The following is a 17,995-nucleotide window of genomic DNA, read 5'->3' as shown; positions in this document are numbered from 1 at the left end:
AACACAGGCACCTACATTAGTGTGCAAGCTTCTTTAAATATTCATCTCGGCAATGTAGAAAAATAGAGTATTTCTTAAAAAAAAAAAAAACGATGTGCAAGGAGGACATGATATTGAGGTCATGATTTTAACTGTTATGCTTGATTACTCACTCTTATTCATGATGTATTCGTTCCAGTCAAAGCCCCTGCTGCCATTGGCCAGTAACTGCTCAGTCATGTTAATTGGCCAGAACACACACTTCTGCCGCAGGTTTCCCATGAAGAGCTGTAGCCCAATCAGAGCAAAGACGCTGAGACAGAAGACAGTGAGGATCATCACATCCGACAGCTTCTTCACGGACTGGATCAGGGCCCCCACAATGGTCTTCAGGCCTGGTATTACACAAACAAACACAAACACGCACACACACGCACACACACACACAAGTACGAACGCAAACATATAGGAACAGAAAAACTCACACAAACATTCAAAAAGAGAGACACATGCACACACAGAGATACATGAAAGGTCTGGAGACTGTTGCAGCTGAATGAAAGTGTTAAGCTGAGAAGCTGCAGTAGAGACCTAGCAGAGTTCAATATACCAATGCAACGTGTAAATTACATCTGTTTCTTTTTACTTAAGAAATAAAAATAAAAAAATCTTCCTTTTTTTCTCCTGTCTCATGTTCACTCTTTTTTCTTTTCTCTCTTTTTTCTTTTTTTTTCTTTTTCCTCTTCACTTCTTTCTATTTTTTTCCTCTTCTCTCTGTTATATATTTTTCCATCTTTGCAAGCATGCAAAACATTGAAATAATATTGTTAAGGCCTCACCCACCCAGACAACTCTTCTCAGGAAATCCACCTTGAAATTTACTTTCATCTCCTGACATGATTCTACTGCCAACTGTCAGTCTTCCTCAGAGGCATCTACTGATTGCTTTGATATATCCCTATGAGTTATTTCATAAGGAAAGCATCAAAGCTGGAATTATTATGCAAAACATTAATTATTTTATTAATCAGTGTTGTAATGACATCTGTTTTTTTTTTTGTTTTTTTTTAAATCCTGTTAGGCCTACACATTAACCTAAATTTGATGAACTTCTTAACTATCTGGATTCTGGACCAAAGGTTAAACGGCATCAATGGAAAATATTATAACGTGGCCTTTTTTTTAGACAAAATCCTTACTAATACATTGAAGGTTATCAATATGCTAATATGAAATATGTATGAATGCACACTAGGAAAAAGTTAAGTACATGGTTTTACTAGAATGTCAGCGGGGAAAGCAAGCCCACATTGGCAATGGTAAAAAAAGTACTTAAAATCAGAGTAAACTGTATAAGTTGATGTGTATAAGACACTGTTTCTCTAGCTGTAGAAGAAAGTTCAGAGGCCAACATGTAAATAAAACAAGGGGATACTAATTGAGTGATGGGGGGTACTATTAATTATTAATTTCAAGAGAGGCTCTGATGTAGGAGACGGTGCACAAGTGTCTTATTAACTTAATTCCTGTATCTTCATCTGTGATTAAATGCTTGATTAATTATTGACATCCATGATAGGTGTGCACCAAGTGAATAATAGAAATATGAGTTAGCAACATTTGTGTTATTTACAAAAAGGACCTACAGAAGAAGAGAGAGAGGATATCCCGGGGGAGGAGAAGGAGACGCACAAAATATTACAGTGTATATGTAAAACATTACCTAACTAAACCTTTAGTATTAAGCTTTGCCTGACAAAACTAGCCAATTATATTTAATCTGGGATAGTTTTAGGATTAGGATAGTCCTAAAGTCCTAATTACGTATGCGAGGCATATCATGAACATGCACTGTATCTATATTAGTTATGTTTCCATCAGAAACTCCTTTATATTATTTTGGCCCAAACCATATCTGTTAAAGTAAAGAAAAAAATACAAGCCAAAAGATAATTTCAATTACCAAATGTGTCCTTCAGATGTAAAATCACTAACTCGCTCATCAAATTTATTGCAGCAGCATCACAAAATGCACAATGAGCCAGGCTGAGTGAAGAAAACAGGAAGTGAAGAGGGGAGAGAGAGGACAGACGAGGAGAGCTGGGGGTGGAGCCCCGTGTGGGAAAAGGGTCAATGAGAGGTGGCATGCAGGTCATTTAAACGCCAAGGCTGAAAGAATCAACTTCGTCAGCATCACATAGCTAGACTGCGATGGTGACCTTGAGTTAACAAAAGAACTCTTTCCATCCCAGGAACCCTGTTTGTGTTACTCACACAGTCCACCCAACCTCACGTTGTCTCCCTACGGGAGGAGTGGCTGTGCTCGAAATTGCATACTAACGTACAACTCATAATAAGTCTGACGTCAAAATGAGTATGTAGTGCATTCCAATTAGATAGTATGGAAAGATTGAGTAAGCACGAAATACCCGGATGTATACTATATTGGGACATTTTTTAAGTACACTAGTCATGCTCAAGTGCCCCATGATGCATTGCGAGCGGAACATAAAATCGTCCTGGGACCGGCTTCAAGCTAAAAGTCAAACATTCCCCTTTCAAAATAAAAACATCTTTTCTCATCTTTCATTAGTTTTTAAAGCTTTTGCAAATAGGGCTCTTGTTTTGAAGTTAACAGGAAGTTTAGTCAGTTGCACAATGACGGGTCTCCAAAAATCTCCAAAATGTCAGCATGAAATGTGTTTCTGCGAGTTTTATGGATCAAATGACCACATGTTGATATTCTACTTGGTCACTTTCTCGCTTAAAATGCTTTCAGAACTTTCAAAAGTGGAGAATCAACGGTGATATTTAGCTTCAGTGTGCTTCAGGTTTTTGTTGTTGTAGGTTCGAAATGCATCTTGGGAAACTTGGAGGTATACTTTAGGGGGAATGGTTATCATCCTAATCATACTTAAAGTATATAGTAGACAGTGCAAAATACGTTAGTTTGCGTTTTCGAACACAGCCAGTGTCTTTTTAGCTCTACTTCCCCTCAGAAGATCCTGAACACATGCTCTGTACCTGTCAGGGAACGATGTATTAAAATTACAGGAACCCTTACAAGCTGTTTGATCTATATCGTTACATTAAAACAATGCACTGAGTCTCTGTATAGATCAGTTTGACCAAGGACTGTTTCTTCTTGTATTATGGAGCATCTTGTGTATGGGGTTGTATTATGCCAAACAAAACAACCAAGGATCAGTGCTTTACTCTGTAGCTGCGTACCTATATTGGTCCTGGGATGGACAAGATCTTTTAAAAAATGTTAAAGACGTCCATGTTTTAATAAAGCCTAAAAGGTGGCAAAAAAAATAGCCCAGAGTAGCTACTTGAAGCCAAACTTGTAAAATCAAAGCAACATGCAGAAAACTGGGCTTGGCAGTCTAATCAAAGGTTAGGCATAGTCAAAACATATTGTACATAATTTGAACATAATATTTTATTAGATGCAAATGCAATTGAATTTTCAAAAATGAAATCGAGAAAACAACAGTTTTTGAACCATTCAAGACTGCCAGCAGACTGCAAAGCCTATCAAAAATGTATTGCTATACCATTTTTGATTGTAAAAAACTAAATCAATAGGATATGAACTCAGCCTTAGTGTTTAAATGAGAGTCTCACCTGGAATGACAGAAATAGTTTTCAATGCTCGGAGAACCCTGAACGTTCTCAGCGCCGAGACATTCCCAAGGTCCACAAACTCTGTTATATATCTGTAACAAGGTAGGATGACACACAGAACAGAACCGCATGACACACAACGCACAACAAACACAGGGACACGAGACGGGCACGCATGTTTGCGATAAAGGGCACGACACCACCAGCACCACCATTGAAGACCAAGAGGGGACACCACGGTGGGAGAAAGGACCCCTGTCCTACCAGTGGTAGGAGAGCAGAAGGAGAGTAACAGGAAAAGAAGGGAGGAGGAGGAGGAGGAGGAGAGAGTGGAACAAAACCACACCTAACATCAACCCCGTGACTCGCCCACCCACAAACACACACACCTGGACCGTCTTACCTGGGATAACTGAAATTGTTTTCAAAGCCCTCAGAACCCTGAACGTACGCAGAGCTGAGACATTGCCTAGGTTTACAAACTCTGTTATATACCTGCAAGGTGGATCAGATACAATCACTCAGCAGCCATCCCAGACAGTTGAAAGGCAGAGTATTAGCACTCATAATACATGATATTTACATGAAAATAACTATTTAAAGAGTAACTAAACCCCAAACCCACTTTTTCTGCTGAATACATATGTATTTGGGTAAAAATTAGTGCTGTTGATTGATCCTAGTCCAACTTTTAATATTTTAGTAAAAGTATTTTAATTTTGCATATTTATTTGTAAAATGTCAGAGTCACTGCCCTTGAAGGGTTGAACGTCTGCTATTACAATTGAATATTGCAATTATTTGCCAGATTATTTGGAGCATCGTGCGTCACCAACTGTCACTCTTGGGTATGCCCCTCCTATAAAAGGTGGGAGGAGGGACTACTTTTCCTCCTTTCACAGCCCTCAGTGAGTAATGCTCCAATGTGGTACACCTTTCTTCAGCTGTGATGTTTTTGACTCTGTGCTTCTATAAAGAGCAGATTCTGGTCTAACATTAAGCTATAGACACATTGTGTGTGTATCCCCGTCTGTCTCTGTGTGTGCGTGAACTTCTCGCTGCTGTGTGTCTGTCTTCCTGGTTTATGTGTGTGTGAGGCGCTGTTCTGAGATTCATGGCGGCAGTAGAGCAGGGACTGTTTATGAGTGATATAGTGTCTGTGGGGCTGTATGTGCTGTGTGCTTCTGCTTGTGGGCTGTGTATTGTATGTAGTAGTTGAGCAGGCATCGCTCTGTCACTGACAGTGCTGTGGGATGCCTGACTCGGCGTGTCTTACTGCTACAGGAGTAACGTCCATAATCAAGGTATTTTTTAAATTTCCCCCTAGTGCCAGGTCAGCAGAAAGCAAGGGTTTAGTTACTCTTTAACACATTTCTGAAACAAAACTTGGGTTTGAAGCAGAATTCAAAACAAAAAGGAAGATTCACTCTGTGTCGATTAAAGGCCTGATTTACTGATTTACACATGTGCAAAAAAATACAAAAAAACTGGCAAAACTGACAGCACATTTAAAAAAACAGGTTGTGATTGATCTACTAACTCTTGCACAACAAGCATTGCCTCTAATCATTTATTCAACAGGTTAAACAGTCAGGTTTTAACTGTCACAGCTAAAACACCAAAGATAGGAAACAAAGAGAATGGATCTTTTCGGCTGAGTCAATATTGTTTTTGAAAGACTTAATCAGAAGTTGCTGAAACACTTTTTTAGTTTGCTCTTCTTCATTCAGTCCTTCTTTTCTTGACTTCATCTGTTGTTCTTCTTGTTTTCCCCACGGCACTGACTTTCTCATAGAAATTCTCCCATATGGTGTTTCTCCTGCTTATATCCACATTTGTTTTCCGTAGTTCAGGAATATGTTTATTCTCTTCTTCCATTAACACCTACAACATTGGATTTAGCACTTGGGTCACACATCAGAACTGGTGAACACAAAACTCTAATTTCAAAAGGCCAGTCTCCAACACATTTGCACCTGTTAGTCCAAATGAATCACACCCAAAAGGTGAAAAAACAACATTAGCACTCTTTATTTGTGAGCTCAGTGAATCAGGCCGATCTAGTCTTTACATAGCTATAGAAAATCATTGGAAGAAAATTCTTACACAAGCGACACAAGGTTGACACTAAGAAAAAAGTACGTTGAAATGAGTAGTGTGCTGTGTTCGCTCTGCACAGCAGACAAAAGAAAGTGACTCCTCACCCAAGATCAGAAAGTAATGTGAAGCTTTGGACATGCACTTTAATGCCAAAGGTAGAGCATCTACCTTGGACCCCGAAAGGTTTTAAACCTCATTGTGATTCTGATAGTTAAAAAAAACAAACCCATCTCATTAATTTCTCTGCTGTTTTTTCATCACATAACATGAGCACAACGTGACAAAGAAACTTCAGCCTCCTATACTCTCTACACGTATATGTAGAGATTATAAAAGGCTGTGTGAAAAACAAGCATGAAAATTTACTCTTACTTTAATGCAACTGTAATGTTCTTGTAGTCATCAGTTTTACCAGATTTGTTCAAATTACATCTCTTTTCATAACAAATCATTAATCATTACACTAGTGGTATTATTACAAAAAAATAAGAAGTTAATGCATTTTAGTGCCTGATTTACTAAAGGTCGGCGTGTATGAAAACATCCGCAAGCACATGTGGTTGATCTACTAACTGCGTGCAACAAGGACTGTCTGTCAAATGGGCAAAACTATTTAGTGCCTTTAATGAATAGGTCATCTGTCTCGGCCAGAATGCACAAAACATTAAGAGGAGGAGATGCAACTGTTCATTGAGTTATCAAAGCTAGAGCAAATGTGGGTATATATTCAGCACTTTTGACTCTCACAGCTTTACCCACAGATGGCTGCAGGCATTGTTGGAGGAGGAGACGTAGGCAGAACTAAAGGCCACGAAGAGACTCTCGGCTGAGTCAACATTCCTAGAATGAATGAATCAAAAATACCATTTCTTCTGAGCATTTTCCCTTTGTCCATCTTGGGTCTATTGTTCTTCTTGTTTTCCTCACAAAACTGACTTTCTCACAGACAGCCCCCCCATATGGTGTTTCTCCTGCGTATTGCTTGCTTTGGTTCAACCACATGTTTATTCTTCTCTTCTTCCACTAACACCTACGACATTTCATTTTGTGCTTGCAGCCACATTCTCTATTCTAAACACTGTAATGTAAAAAAAAAAAATATTTAAAAAGGACAATCTCTACAACTTTTGTGCGTTTTGTCTTTTGCCCGAGCAATAGTATTAAACTGATGAAGAAACAGCATGTGCATTCTATTTGTATGAACACCCAATTCACCGCTCATTTTTTCACATTGGCAGCTTTTTTTTGGTAGTTTCTTTGGAAAATGAATTTTGAATATAAAAAATGCCATGACTGTTGTGACAAATTAAATCACACATTCTTAGTCGAATAAAAATGTGTACTTACGCCATTGAAATGACCATGAAGTCCAGCCAGTTCCATGGGTCTCTCAGAAAAGTGAAATCATCAATAGCAAAACCTCGGGCGACAATTTTTGTTAGTGACTCAAATGTATAGATACCCGTGAAGGTATACCTAAAAAAAAAAACCACACAAACAGTTTTTAAAGAAAACAATAGAAAGAAGTATGTTGGGACCATTTGGATGTGTACTTACTCTACTTGTTTGGACCATTCCGGTGGATCACTAAATGTCATGAATATACAGTTGGTCAAAATGGTACACATGATGATCATGCTGAATAACGTGAGGACAAGAGTTAAGGTTCAAAGAGGGCAGCGATATGACACAGTAGGCATTTAACAATTACATTAACTTCACAGTGGATACGAGTAAAGCTTGGCGATATATTGGTATTTTCTCAGATGCAATATAGAATAAGACAATTTGGTTTATATGGATTGATGTGCGCTAAAAAAGTCAATCTGCGTTGAATGGTACCTGTAGTGAATTTTAATTGCAAGCTCTATCAAAAGATTATATTTAATATTAAAGGTTTAGCCAAGTTATTTTATTTTAAAGTCCTTGTATAGCAGCCAAGTGGAGGAAAACAGGCTCGTCCTTGAGAGACGGTGGCCACCTTTTGTCATAGACAGGTGCTGTGACAAAATCTGTGACCTGACAAAATGGTGGCACTGGATCTAGTGGCTGAAGTTTGCCTATTTATAAAAAGGGCCTTTACACCCCCTAATTTGCAAGTAAACATTGAATTAAAATTCACTACAGGTACTATTTAAGGCTGGACAACAACTAATCTCGTCCAGAAGCATGGGGTACATTACGACGAGTGTGCTCAAATACTGCAGCAACACAGACTGAAAAGTCTGCCAGAATGGCACTGATAATGCTGATATTGTTCCGCTGTTAGTACATTTTGCAACAGTGACTTTGACCCAAATTCATAATTCTGTAAAACTTTATTGAAAAACAAATATCCAAAATGGACTTTTAGTACATATCGCCAAGCCCTACTGTATGTAAGAGGAATGTTAAAGTCAGAATATAATATTTGAGAATAAACACTATACAGTAAAATGCACCTTGATATCAAACCACTTGAAAGGATATGAATGTATCAAAATCTTAATAGCAATTCGCCTAAATAGATTAAAAGGGCTTATGATGTACAAGGAGGGCGTGGCACTGAAGCGGAAGATTGTTTTCCCTTTGTTTATGACTATAAATGTCTGTGGAGAGAGACAGAGAAAACACACAAAACAGAGCAGTTAGACCAGGGATGTCAAAGTCAAATACATCAGAGGGCCAAAAAAACAAATTTGCTACAAGCCGAGGGCCGGACTGGTTCAATGTTTATTAAAACATATTAAAATGATTTTAATGATATTTAACTATGTAGTCTTTTTTCATACTGACAGTATGTTAGATTTCCTTTAGGCCGTAGGGCCATTCTTGAGTTTTTACTGGTGTTTTTTAGGACAAAACCTTTTATTTGATCCCCCAATAATCAAAGCACGCAAGTGTAAGATGAGTCTGAAGACCGGGTTTGTTCATATAGGTTTTGGTGGTTTTAGAGCGCTGAGCTTTCCACCCAAGATTTTTTACTACTATAAATAAATAACTTTTTTTTTTTTTTTTTCTGTCACTAATTTCGAGTGAAAACATTTTTTCAACAGGCTCATAGACAAAAACAAACTTCCTTCAAAGAAAAATCAAATGTCCTGTACATTAAATGAATAAAGCAATATTTTCTTATGGCTCTGTCAGTTATTTCAAGGGAAACATTTTCAACAGGCAAACAGCAAACAAGTAAATGTCCTTGAAAAATAAAATATGTTCCTTAATATCAAGATAAATGCATAAATGAAAATTAATGCATTATAAGCTGAAAATGCAATATTGTGCTGCTCTATGATCCTACCAATAAGGCTACTGCTTTCAAATAGTAAAATGAGAAAATAAAAAATAAATAAATAAAATCAGTTTTATTCTTTCTCATGGCTCTTATCTGCAATTTTCCCTGAGTCCATTAACTGAAAAATAAATATAAATAAATAAAATACAAAAATCTATGGCACAGTGACAAAACAATACTTTCTTCAAAGAAAAATCACGTCTTGTAGAAACAACTGTAAAAATTTAACTGAATTAAAAACTAAAAATATGTTCATGCTCGGTGATGCTCACTTGTCTGAGACAGAGCCTGATACTTGGTGGTGTCTCATCTTTTGTACAAGTTCATCAATGTTCAGGGTCAGGCTCTGAGCTGAGCAAATCCTCAGGATTGAGCCTAGGTGCTCATCAGTAAGACGGCTCCTGTGTGATGTTTTGTTTAGCTTCATCAAAGAGAAAATTTGTTCACACAGGTATGTATTGCCAAACATAGAGAGCGTCTGAGCAGCTTGGATGCGCAGCTGAGGGAATGTGTCGGGGATGAAACGTGCAAACTCAGCAGCACCCACTCTCTCATATTTTTCCCTCGGTGTGTCACTGGAGCTCAATCAACTCCATTTGGAGGTTTGGTGGTGCGCTTTCCGCGTCAACTCCAAAAGGATTGGCGAGCAGTTCAAACCTACTTTTTTGAGCTTCAAAGTCAGTAAATCCGCGTCGGAAGTCGGCGGCAAGTATGTTGAGTTTATCAGCGAACCGTGCACTCGGGAACACAGCGGTAGAGAGCTTCTCTTTCATGGTCTGGCAGCTGGGAAAGTGGCTCAAGTTTTCTTTCCGCATCTGCGTCTCCCAAAGACTCAGCTTGGTTTTAAACGCCTTCACTGTACTGTACATATCAGAGATGACACGCCCCCGTCCCTGCAGCTGCAGGTTCAACACATTCAGATGGCTTGTGATGTCGCACAGAAACGCCATTTCACACAGAAATGTCTCATCTCGGAGCTCTGTTGTGTCTTTCCCTTTGCTTTCCATGAACAGACAGATCTCCTCATGCAGCTCGAAACATCTTTGCAACACCTTTCCCTGGCTTAGCCATCGCACAGATGTGTGATAGGGCAAGTCACCATACTCTGTATCTAACTCGTCCAGAAATGCCTTGAACTGCCGGTGATTTAAACCTTTGGCTCTAATGAAGTTAACTGCACGACGTACGTGTTATGATGCTCATTACATGTTCCATTTTCAAGGCTTTGCCACATAACAACTCCTGGTGTATTACGCAGTGATAAGCTGTCAGCTCATCTGTGACGTTTTCGTTTTTCGTTTCGCATCCTCTCACGTATTCTTGCCACCAATCCACTCCTGTGTCCACACATCGCGGGTGCTCCATCTGTTGTCAATCCCACGAGGTTTCCCCAAGGCAGCCCCATCTCATTTACACATCTGGATACTTCTTCATACAGATCTTGTCCTGTAGTTGTGCCATGCATAGGACGTAATGCCAAAAACTCTTCTGTTACGCTCAGGCTGGAGTCCACACCACGAATGAAAATTGACAGCTGAGCGATGTCAGTTATGTCGGTGCTCTCATCCACCGCAAGGGAATATGCGATGAAATCTTTTCCCTTTTCCACAAGCTGCTCTTTTATATTGGTGGAAAGCTGGTCTACACGTTCGGCGACGGTGTTTCTGCTCAGGCACACGTTTGCAAATAGCTGCCTTTTGTCTGGGCACACCGCGTCACAAACTTTAAGCATGCAGCTTTTTATGAACTCTCCCTCTGTAAATGGCCGGGCTGATTTAGCAACTTCTTGTGCCACAATAAAACTAGCCTTGACAGCAGCCTCGCTTTGTGATGTAGCTTTTGTGAAAAGAGCCTGCCCGGACTTAAGACCTCGTTTTAATTCTTCCACCTTCTGTAGCCTTTGTTCCGTGTCCATATTCTTGTCTTTGTCTTTGTGTTTTTTAGACGTTTCATCGTGCCTTCTTAGATTATATTCTTTCATTACAGCCACATTTTCTCCACAGAGAAGACACACAGGTTTGCCTTTTACCTCCGTGAACATGTAATCTGCCTCCCACCTGGCTTTAAACCCCCTGTTCTCACCGTCCACCTTCCGTTTAGCCATTATTGGGGAGGGGGGTTGCTGAAAGTTGACATCTGCCCTGAATGCTGACGAATGAATGAATGAAGCCGAGGCCCACTTGCGGCGCTGTGGTGAGTTCGCGGGCTACCGTTGCATTGTGGGGAATGGAGTTTTGGTGCGTGCAAAACAGTAGCAGGCGGCTCTAATACTAATCAAATATCATCCCGGGGGCCATAGATAATTAATTCGCGGGCCGGATCTGGCCCGTGGGCCTTGACTTTGACACCTGTGAGTTAGACAAACCCCAAAACAAACCAAATGAATCAGCTTTTCATTTAGGAATCATGGGAAATTACAGGACAGATTAGCACAATACAGGCAACAATAAAATGCACAAGAATGCACATTTCTGATACTAAGGGAAAAGCTTCCAAGTATTTCAAAGTAAGAGCGAGATGAGGGCAGAATAGTTTTTGAGGTCATCATCGTGCCACGTCACGCCGGAAGCATGAGTTCACCCCTGCCACCACTGCATCAGAAGCTGCGTTGATGCAGCTTCAGAAACAGCAGGCTGGTGCATTTGAGGCTCTTCCCCTTCTGCTCTCTGTGGCCAAACGATCCTCTTCTTCCCAAGTTTAAAGCTCTTACTGGAAAGGAACCGCAAATGCGGTCATCGATCAGGGCAAGATGTGCTGACTCCAGGCTCTCAACAACCACTCCCCACCCATAAACAGCACTGGGATGGTGGGGTGAGGTGGGCAGTGTGTGCATAGTGTGTTTGTTTGTGTGCACCAGAGTGTGGTTTGTGGACATTTGTGGTTAGATTTTAGACAAAAATCCTGGCAGGTTCAGATTGTGATGAATAAGAAAGTTGTGCAACACTGGTATGATTTTTGATCATCATCAGACTGCTGAGGCTTGAAGTTCATTTCAGTCATTTTCGTTGATTTCATGATAACTTTCATAGTACTTCAAACTCTTAAGCCTTAACACCTGAGCCGTTTCTAGCTTCGTAGGGGTCCCTATTCAAGATGTTGTTTACAAAAGGTACACAAAGAAATTCCTAAACCAGTAAATGCAACCTGAACTTCAACAATCTATTACAATTTACCAGTTAGAAGGGTCAGAGTCATTACTACTTCTCTTTAAGATCAAACATCTTAAATTTGGCCACTCAAGAAAAGTGATAAAAGAGAATACAAGGAAAACAGCAAACCCTCCATAGCATGTCAATAAATAAATAAATGCATATTAAGTGTTCTTAATCTGGTTCATCAAAAAATGTTTATTTAAAAGAACACAACTCAAAAACATAAATCATATCTTATAATTGCAGTTTATTTTATTCTTTAATCCTACAATTCATTTCCAGCATTTTGGCAAATTACATTACATTCTCCTCATGCAGTTTTAGAGCCCCCAAGTGGCTCACAGAGCTTTGCAATTACAATTGCATGTCTGCATATAGCCAGAAATGGCTCTGCTTTTTGAACGACTTTAAAAGTCATATTTTAGGATTAGATTATATTGTACTTCATTAATCCCAAAATGTGGAAATTCCCTTGTTACAGCAGCAAAGAGATACAACCAATAAGGAAATTGTCACATCCGTGTTCGGCTTGGTGTTTTAACAGTTTTATTTTGACACTTCTTGTTTTGTTTCCTAAATTCCTTTGTCATTCCAGGCTGCTTCACCCTCCGTTCAGCCTGCCCACATCAGTTTCACCTGTGTTCCCAGCTGTCACTCATTACATTCGTTAGTCGGTCAATTTGGTTCAGCTGCTTTAGTTTCTGTTTGTTAGATTATCTGCGGTTTTTTTTTTTTTCTGACCAGTGATCCAGCGTTCTGCTAGTGTTGTTTCTCACTCTGCCTGTTTTTGACTCCTGGATTTTGCCTCAGCCAATCCCTTTGTACCTCTGCCTGCGTTTCTGACCTCCAAATGAGAGACCCTAGCCATTTCTGGATTAAACTCTTGGACTCTGATTCTGGGTCATGCATTTGAGTCCTTTCCTGTCTGGTGGTCCAGCGTTTCAGATATACACAATTTACCCACACAAAACCAATCCAACATTACACAAAATACATATTGTTTTTTAAAAACAAAGGAAAAAGCTAAATATTTTAACAATATACAATAAACCTATGAGTGAGGTACGACATGTTTAAATGAGTATGGTGGATGATAAATTAGCTGCAGACCATCCCCCATTCAGTCCTCACTTAAAGTCAAAGATTCTTGAATGGACTTCATTAAGTCAATTTACTGCAGTGATTGTTCTCTACATCATTAGAAATAGTGGTCAACACCCAGTTGTGCTTGGGAATAAATTTAAAAAAAACATCTCATATTATGAAACCGTTATATTTTTATATATATCTTCAATTTTTGGTCATACCGCCCAGCAGTAGTTGCCTGTCTATCAAGATTTGCATTGCATTTTTATATATTTTGTATGCTTGCATAAATATAAGTAAATATCTAATGTATGTCTAATTTCTATTGACTGGGTAGTTGTGTATGCATGTCTGAACTTTTTCTTTTTACTTCTGTATTAAAGATGTATTTTAATGTATTGTACCTTACATATGGGTGCATTTGTTGGGCACAGATGGAAATTAGGTACAATCTTGCACATTTACATGTTTATTAATGTGTATTTCCCCCGTTTCTTAACAAATCTGTCATTTGTAGGGGCTCTAATTTTCCAATATCACAGAAAATGGAGAAAAAACATTGAAATTACTTCATGAAACAAAAATAGCATTTTTTTTTCATTATTGTTTGCATAAATTTAAATTAGATGCAAATGGTTATTTGACAGAAAATATATCATCACATGAATATTTTCTGAGAAGATCACAAATGTATGTGCTGTATTTCCTGTTTTACTAGTGGTTGAATCATCATTGACTGTCCTCCTTCCACGCATCGTATGATAATCGAAATGCTGGTGCTGAAAAAAAAAATGTCAGCATCTGTCGCTTTAGGTTGACATTGCATGTAATGGAATTTTTTTGTAACAACTGCATGCGCATAATTTTTTTTTTGGTATATTTTTTTGGTATATTTAAGTCATTATAGTGCATAATTATGACCATCCCCAGGCCATGCTAACGAAGGGTGAGCTAAACTTTAAGGGGAAAATATGTAAAGACAGAAGGCAGTGTTTCACCAGAGTGAGGGCGGGGGGATAAAAGGGTAAAGGGGTTAGGGAGGACAGGACAAACTTACATTTAAAAGGCACTAAACTTTGGCTTTAGACATTTTTTCGTTCAGTGTATAGTAATATGGAGGCTACAATTAGAGCTGATGCATTTGATCCCAAGTAATACAATTACAGAGTGCTTAACAGTTGGATAAAAATCAGGGAGAAAGCTCAAAGTCTCCTAAGAGAAGTGGAGCCATGATCTCTAATTAGATTAAAAACAGTGCTCATATTCGATAAGACTGCACTCTCTCTTTTACGGTACCTCTGCACTTCCTAAACACCCTCAGACAAGTTTAATTCATTCATTCATTCATTCACACACAGATACACACACACCCACTCTCACACACACACACACACACACACACACACACACAGCCTCTGTTTGAGTAATGAACAACAGGAAAACATTAAATCCAATGTGCGAGGGAAGCGTCTCTCACTGAGGTCATGCTAAGACGGTTTTGCTGACCAGACAAAAGACTGAGCAGGCTTGTAAAATGAGTAATATCTCATTAGCAGTTTACATATGCCCTGCATGCATAACTAGCTCCAAGAGGGTGATCGATGCAGAGTGAACTGCTGAGGACAAACCAAATGATATTCAGAAAAAAAATATGCTTTCCCTTTTCTCTGTGTCTTTCAGTCATACTGGAAGCAAAATTCAAACTTGTTGTGGACGTCCAACACTAATTAGTGAAAAGACATTTTGGTAACCTGATGAACTGTATAATTAGAAAGAAATATCATGTTTCAAGCATCACTAATCAGTGCTCACACTAACCATAGCAATTATGTCACTGGACAAAGTGATGTTTTAGATCGATCTATTACACACCTAACCTCTTTAATAAACTCATGGGTTCAAAGATCGCACTGTAAGTTTTTTGCCAATTGTTTAAGGGAAAAGGGTAGCTGACGTATCAAATACATTTAATGACAAACATAAGCATTTGCAGTAGTTTTGGTCAGAACGACACTTTAAAATATGTGATGTTAAAACAAAGACACAGGCCTTTCATTGATTGACAGTGAGACTGCACACAGTTATTAAATTATATGTAATGCTCCTGAGGAGAACAAATGCAGCCACCTCTCTGCATGATAATAACATTGTCACCCGTTGGGTAGTGTCAATGTAACCAGGACAATCTGATTTCTCAGTTTTTAACAAATTAGGAATTAATTCAGTCTGATTGTAAAAGAATTGCAGAGGTAACGTACTGCACCTACTGTAGCTTTAAAAATGATGAAGAAAAGAAAGTCTACTGCAATCCTAGTTACCAAAGTACTGTACTGGATAAACAATACAGTCAACACAAACAAAAGACAACAATAAATCAAAACAAGAAGACAGTCATCCACATCCCCCGCCAGATTGGTTGTCATTATAATCATCCTAAATGTCCTAAACCTAAGAACTTAGATGTATACATAAGAAAATATTATCACATCAGAATATAAGATTACTAACTATCTTAAACGGTTTCAAAGAAAAGCTGTCCCCTTTGAAGATACCTTGAATAGAGTTAAAAAAATGGAATTTGGGCAATAACTCCGGAAAATGTTCTTGAGCGCTTCTCATTTTCGAACTCCATCAAGATATTGATACCCTAAAGCCACACACAGAATTTGGTTATCCTATCTTAAACGGTTTCTGAGAAAAGCTGTCACCTTTGAAGATACCTCGAAGAGTCCAAAAAACGGAATTTGGGCAATAACTCCGGAAGTAATTTTTGTGCGATTCTCATTTTCGAACTCCATCAAGATATTGATACCCTAAAGTCACAAACTGAATTTGGTTATCCTATCTTAAACAGTTTCTGAGAAAAGCTGTCCCCTTTAACTCGGACAGACGGACGCAGGGAAGGATGGAGCTCAAATCTATATCCCCCTTCCACACTTGTGGCGGGGGATAATAATGAGTGTTAGCATTAACATGTATGTCAAATGATATCATCACAATTAGTTAAACATGATACTATGCGTCAAATCTTTATTTGATTTGAAAATGAAAAGCAGATCCTGGAGAAATTAAAATGGAGAACGCTTGTTACATCGAAACAAACTCAGCAACTCTGTGGAGCGCATTTCAAATTTACATTTGGTTTAGAGATCAACTACATCTTTGGAAACAAGTCATTTATCATTGATCTATTCATTCATTCATTTATCTTCTGATCTACTCGTTCCTTGTTATGGGTTTGCTGGTGTTTATCTCTATGCCTCAATGAGCACAAGGTTGGGATTCATCCTGAACAAGGAGCCAGTCCATCGCAGGGTTCAGGTTCAGGTTCAGGTGACTTTACAGTACCCGTAGGTAGATTTTTTTTGCAGTGAAAAACAAAGGATGGCATCTGCATTGACATTAAAACAACAGACCCACAACACGACATCGTATTCGCCGGCTGACTGGGACCAGCACCAAAGGAAAGAGGGCCTACTGAGCAATTAAAAGATCATGACAGCATCCAAGTAAAAGACAATAAAAGGATAAAACTACCATAAATAAATATCTAAAGCTATAACTTATTTAAAATAACAGCTGCGGCTCGAACAAAGCTGTTCCTGTAGTGCGTTACTTAAATTAAAGTAATCCAACAGCCGGCAGAATAAAATGTGGGGTTGAATGGTGTTAAAAGCAGGTCAAAAGTCAACAAGTAAAAGTCGGGCATGTGATCCAATTCCCTCCAGGTGTTTAAGGAGCAGGTTAAACAGAGTTAGTGTGGCGTCCTCCACTCCTCTGTTGGGCCTAAAAGCAAACTGTAGTGGGTCAAGAGCATGTTCAGTTTTATATCAAAGTTCTGATCGCACCAGCCTCTCAAGGACCTTCATCAGGTCATGGGTCTAAAATCATTTAAAATGTGGGGACAGTTTGATTTAGGGAACAGGACAATAACAGCATCCTTCTAGACTTTGGGGACATGCTGTGTTTTTAAAGACTGATTAAAAATAGAATTAAAAACTGAACTCAATTGTTTTGGACAGAAATGACTGCAGATATTGTCTGGACCAAGACTTCTGTTAACTTTTGTGCTTGGAAAAAGCTTTCACAACATCCCTCTGGGTTATGGGAAAGCGTTGATTATCCTGAAGTTTGAGGCTCAGTTCCCAGATTTCTTTACTAATATCAAAATTTTAAAAACGGTTCAGAGCAGTAGCAAATTGAGTGTGTGAATTAAAGTTTAAAGTGACCTGTTCACTAGTATGAGTGTCCTGCCCTATGGTCTTCATACTGAACCAGGCTGACCCAAGGTTATTAGCAGCCATCTTGTCCTCCAGTTGAGACTTATAGCTCTGTTTTGCTTTCAACAATTCAGTTTTAAGCTCCTTGGTAGCTAAATGAAAATCAGATGCAGTAGCATGCTGGATAGCAATTTTCTTTTTTAGTATGCTTGACTTAACTGACGGGACTGCTTGAACACATCCCGGTCTGTGCAGTTAAAACATTCCCTGCAGTGAGAGCACAGATTCATCTGACCACACTTTCACTTCCTTGGTCTGTACTTTTCCCTCTTGAACACAGTCTTGTAAATGGGCGAAAGGTGCACACGGTTATGATCCGCAGAGCCCAAAGGGAGGAGAGGGAGGGATTTAAAAGCGTCTGTAATTGACCCATAACAAAGATCTAAAGTTTTATCCCGCCTGGTTGGACAGGAAACATATTGATAAAAGTTTATTAGGGACTTTTTCAGAGAAACGTGGTTAAAATCACCCATTATGAAGTTAGGAGCGTCAGG

General features: G+C 38.9%; 1 protein-coding gene across 7 annotated transcripts in view; it reads right to left on the bottom strand.

Moving 5' to 3' along the window:
- The window catches only part of scn8ab (sodium channel, voltage gated, type VIII, alpha subunit b), a 73,537-nt gene that overhangs the window by 36,956 nt on the left and 18,586 nt on the right, over window positions 1-17,995 (bottom strand). For 3 of the 7 annotated variants that reach the window (XM_028446512.1, XM_028446516.1, XM_028446513.1), the window contains exons 3-7: window positions 8,179-8,297; window positions 7,267-7,356; window positions 7,057-7,185; window positions 3,610-3,701; window positions 153-374 (exon numbers count right to left, since the gene is read on the bottom strand). In XM_028446512.1, coding sequence (XP_028302313.1) covers window positions 153-374; window positions 3,610-3,701; window positions 7,057-7,185; window positions 7,267-7,356; window positions 8,179-8,297 — 652 coding nt within the window. Of the gene's footprint in view, window positions 1-152; window positions 375-3,609; window positions 3,702-4,012; window positions 4,105-7,056; window positions 7,186-7,266; window positions 7,357-8,178; window positions 8,298-17,995 lie in introns of those variants that run through there. The other 4 variants (XM_028446515.1, XM_028446517.1, XM_028446518.1 and 1 more) reach the window with 3 other exon arrangements.

This window comes from Gouania willdenowi, chromosome 5 (assembly GCF_900634775.1).
Source record: "Gouania willdenowi chromosome 5, fGouWil2.1, whole genome shotgun sequence".
Taxonomy (NCBI): domain Eukaryota; kingdom Metazoa; phylum Chordata; class Actinopteri; order Blenniiformes; family Gobiesocidae; genus Gouania; species Gouania willdenowi.
The sequence above is the reverse complement of the archived record's forward strand: the minus strand, read 5'-3'. Positions and strand labels throughout refer to the sequence as shown.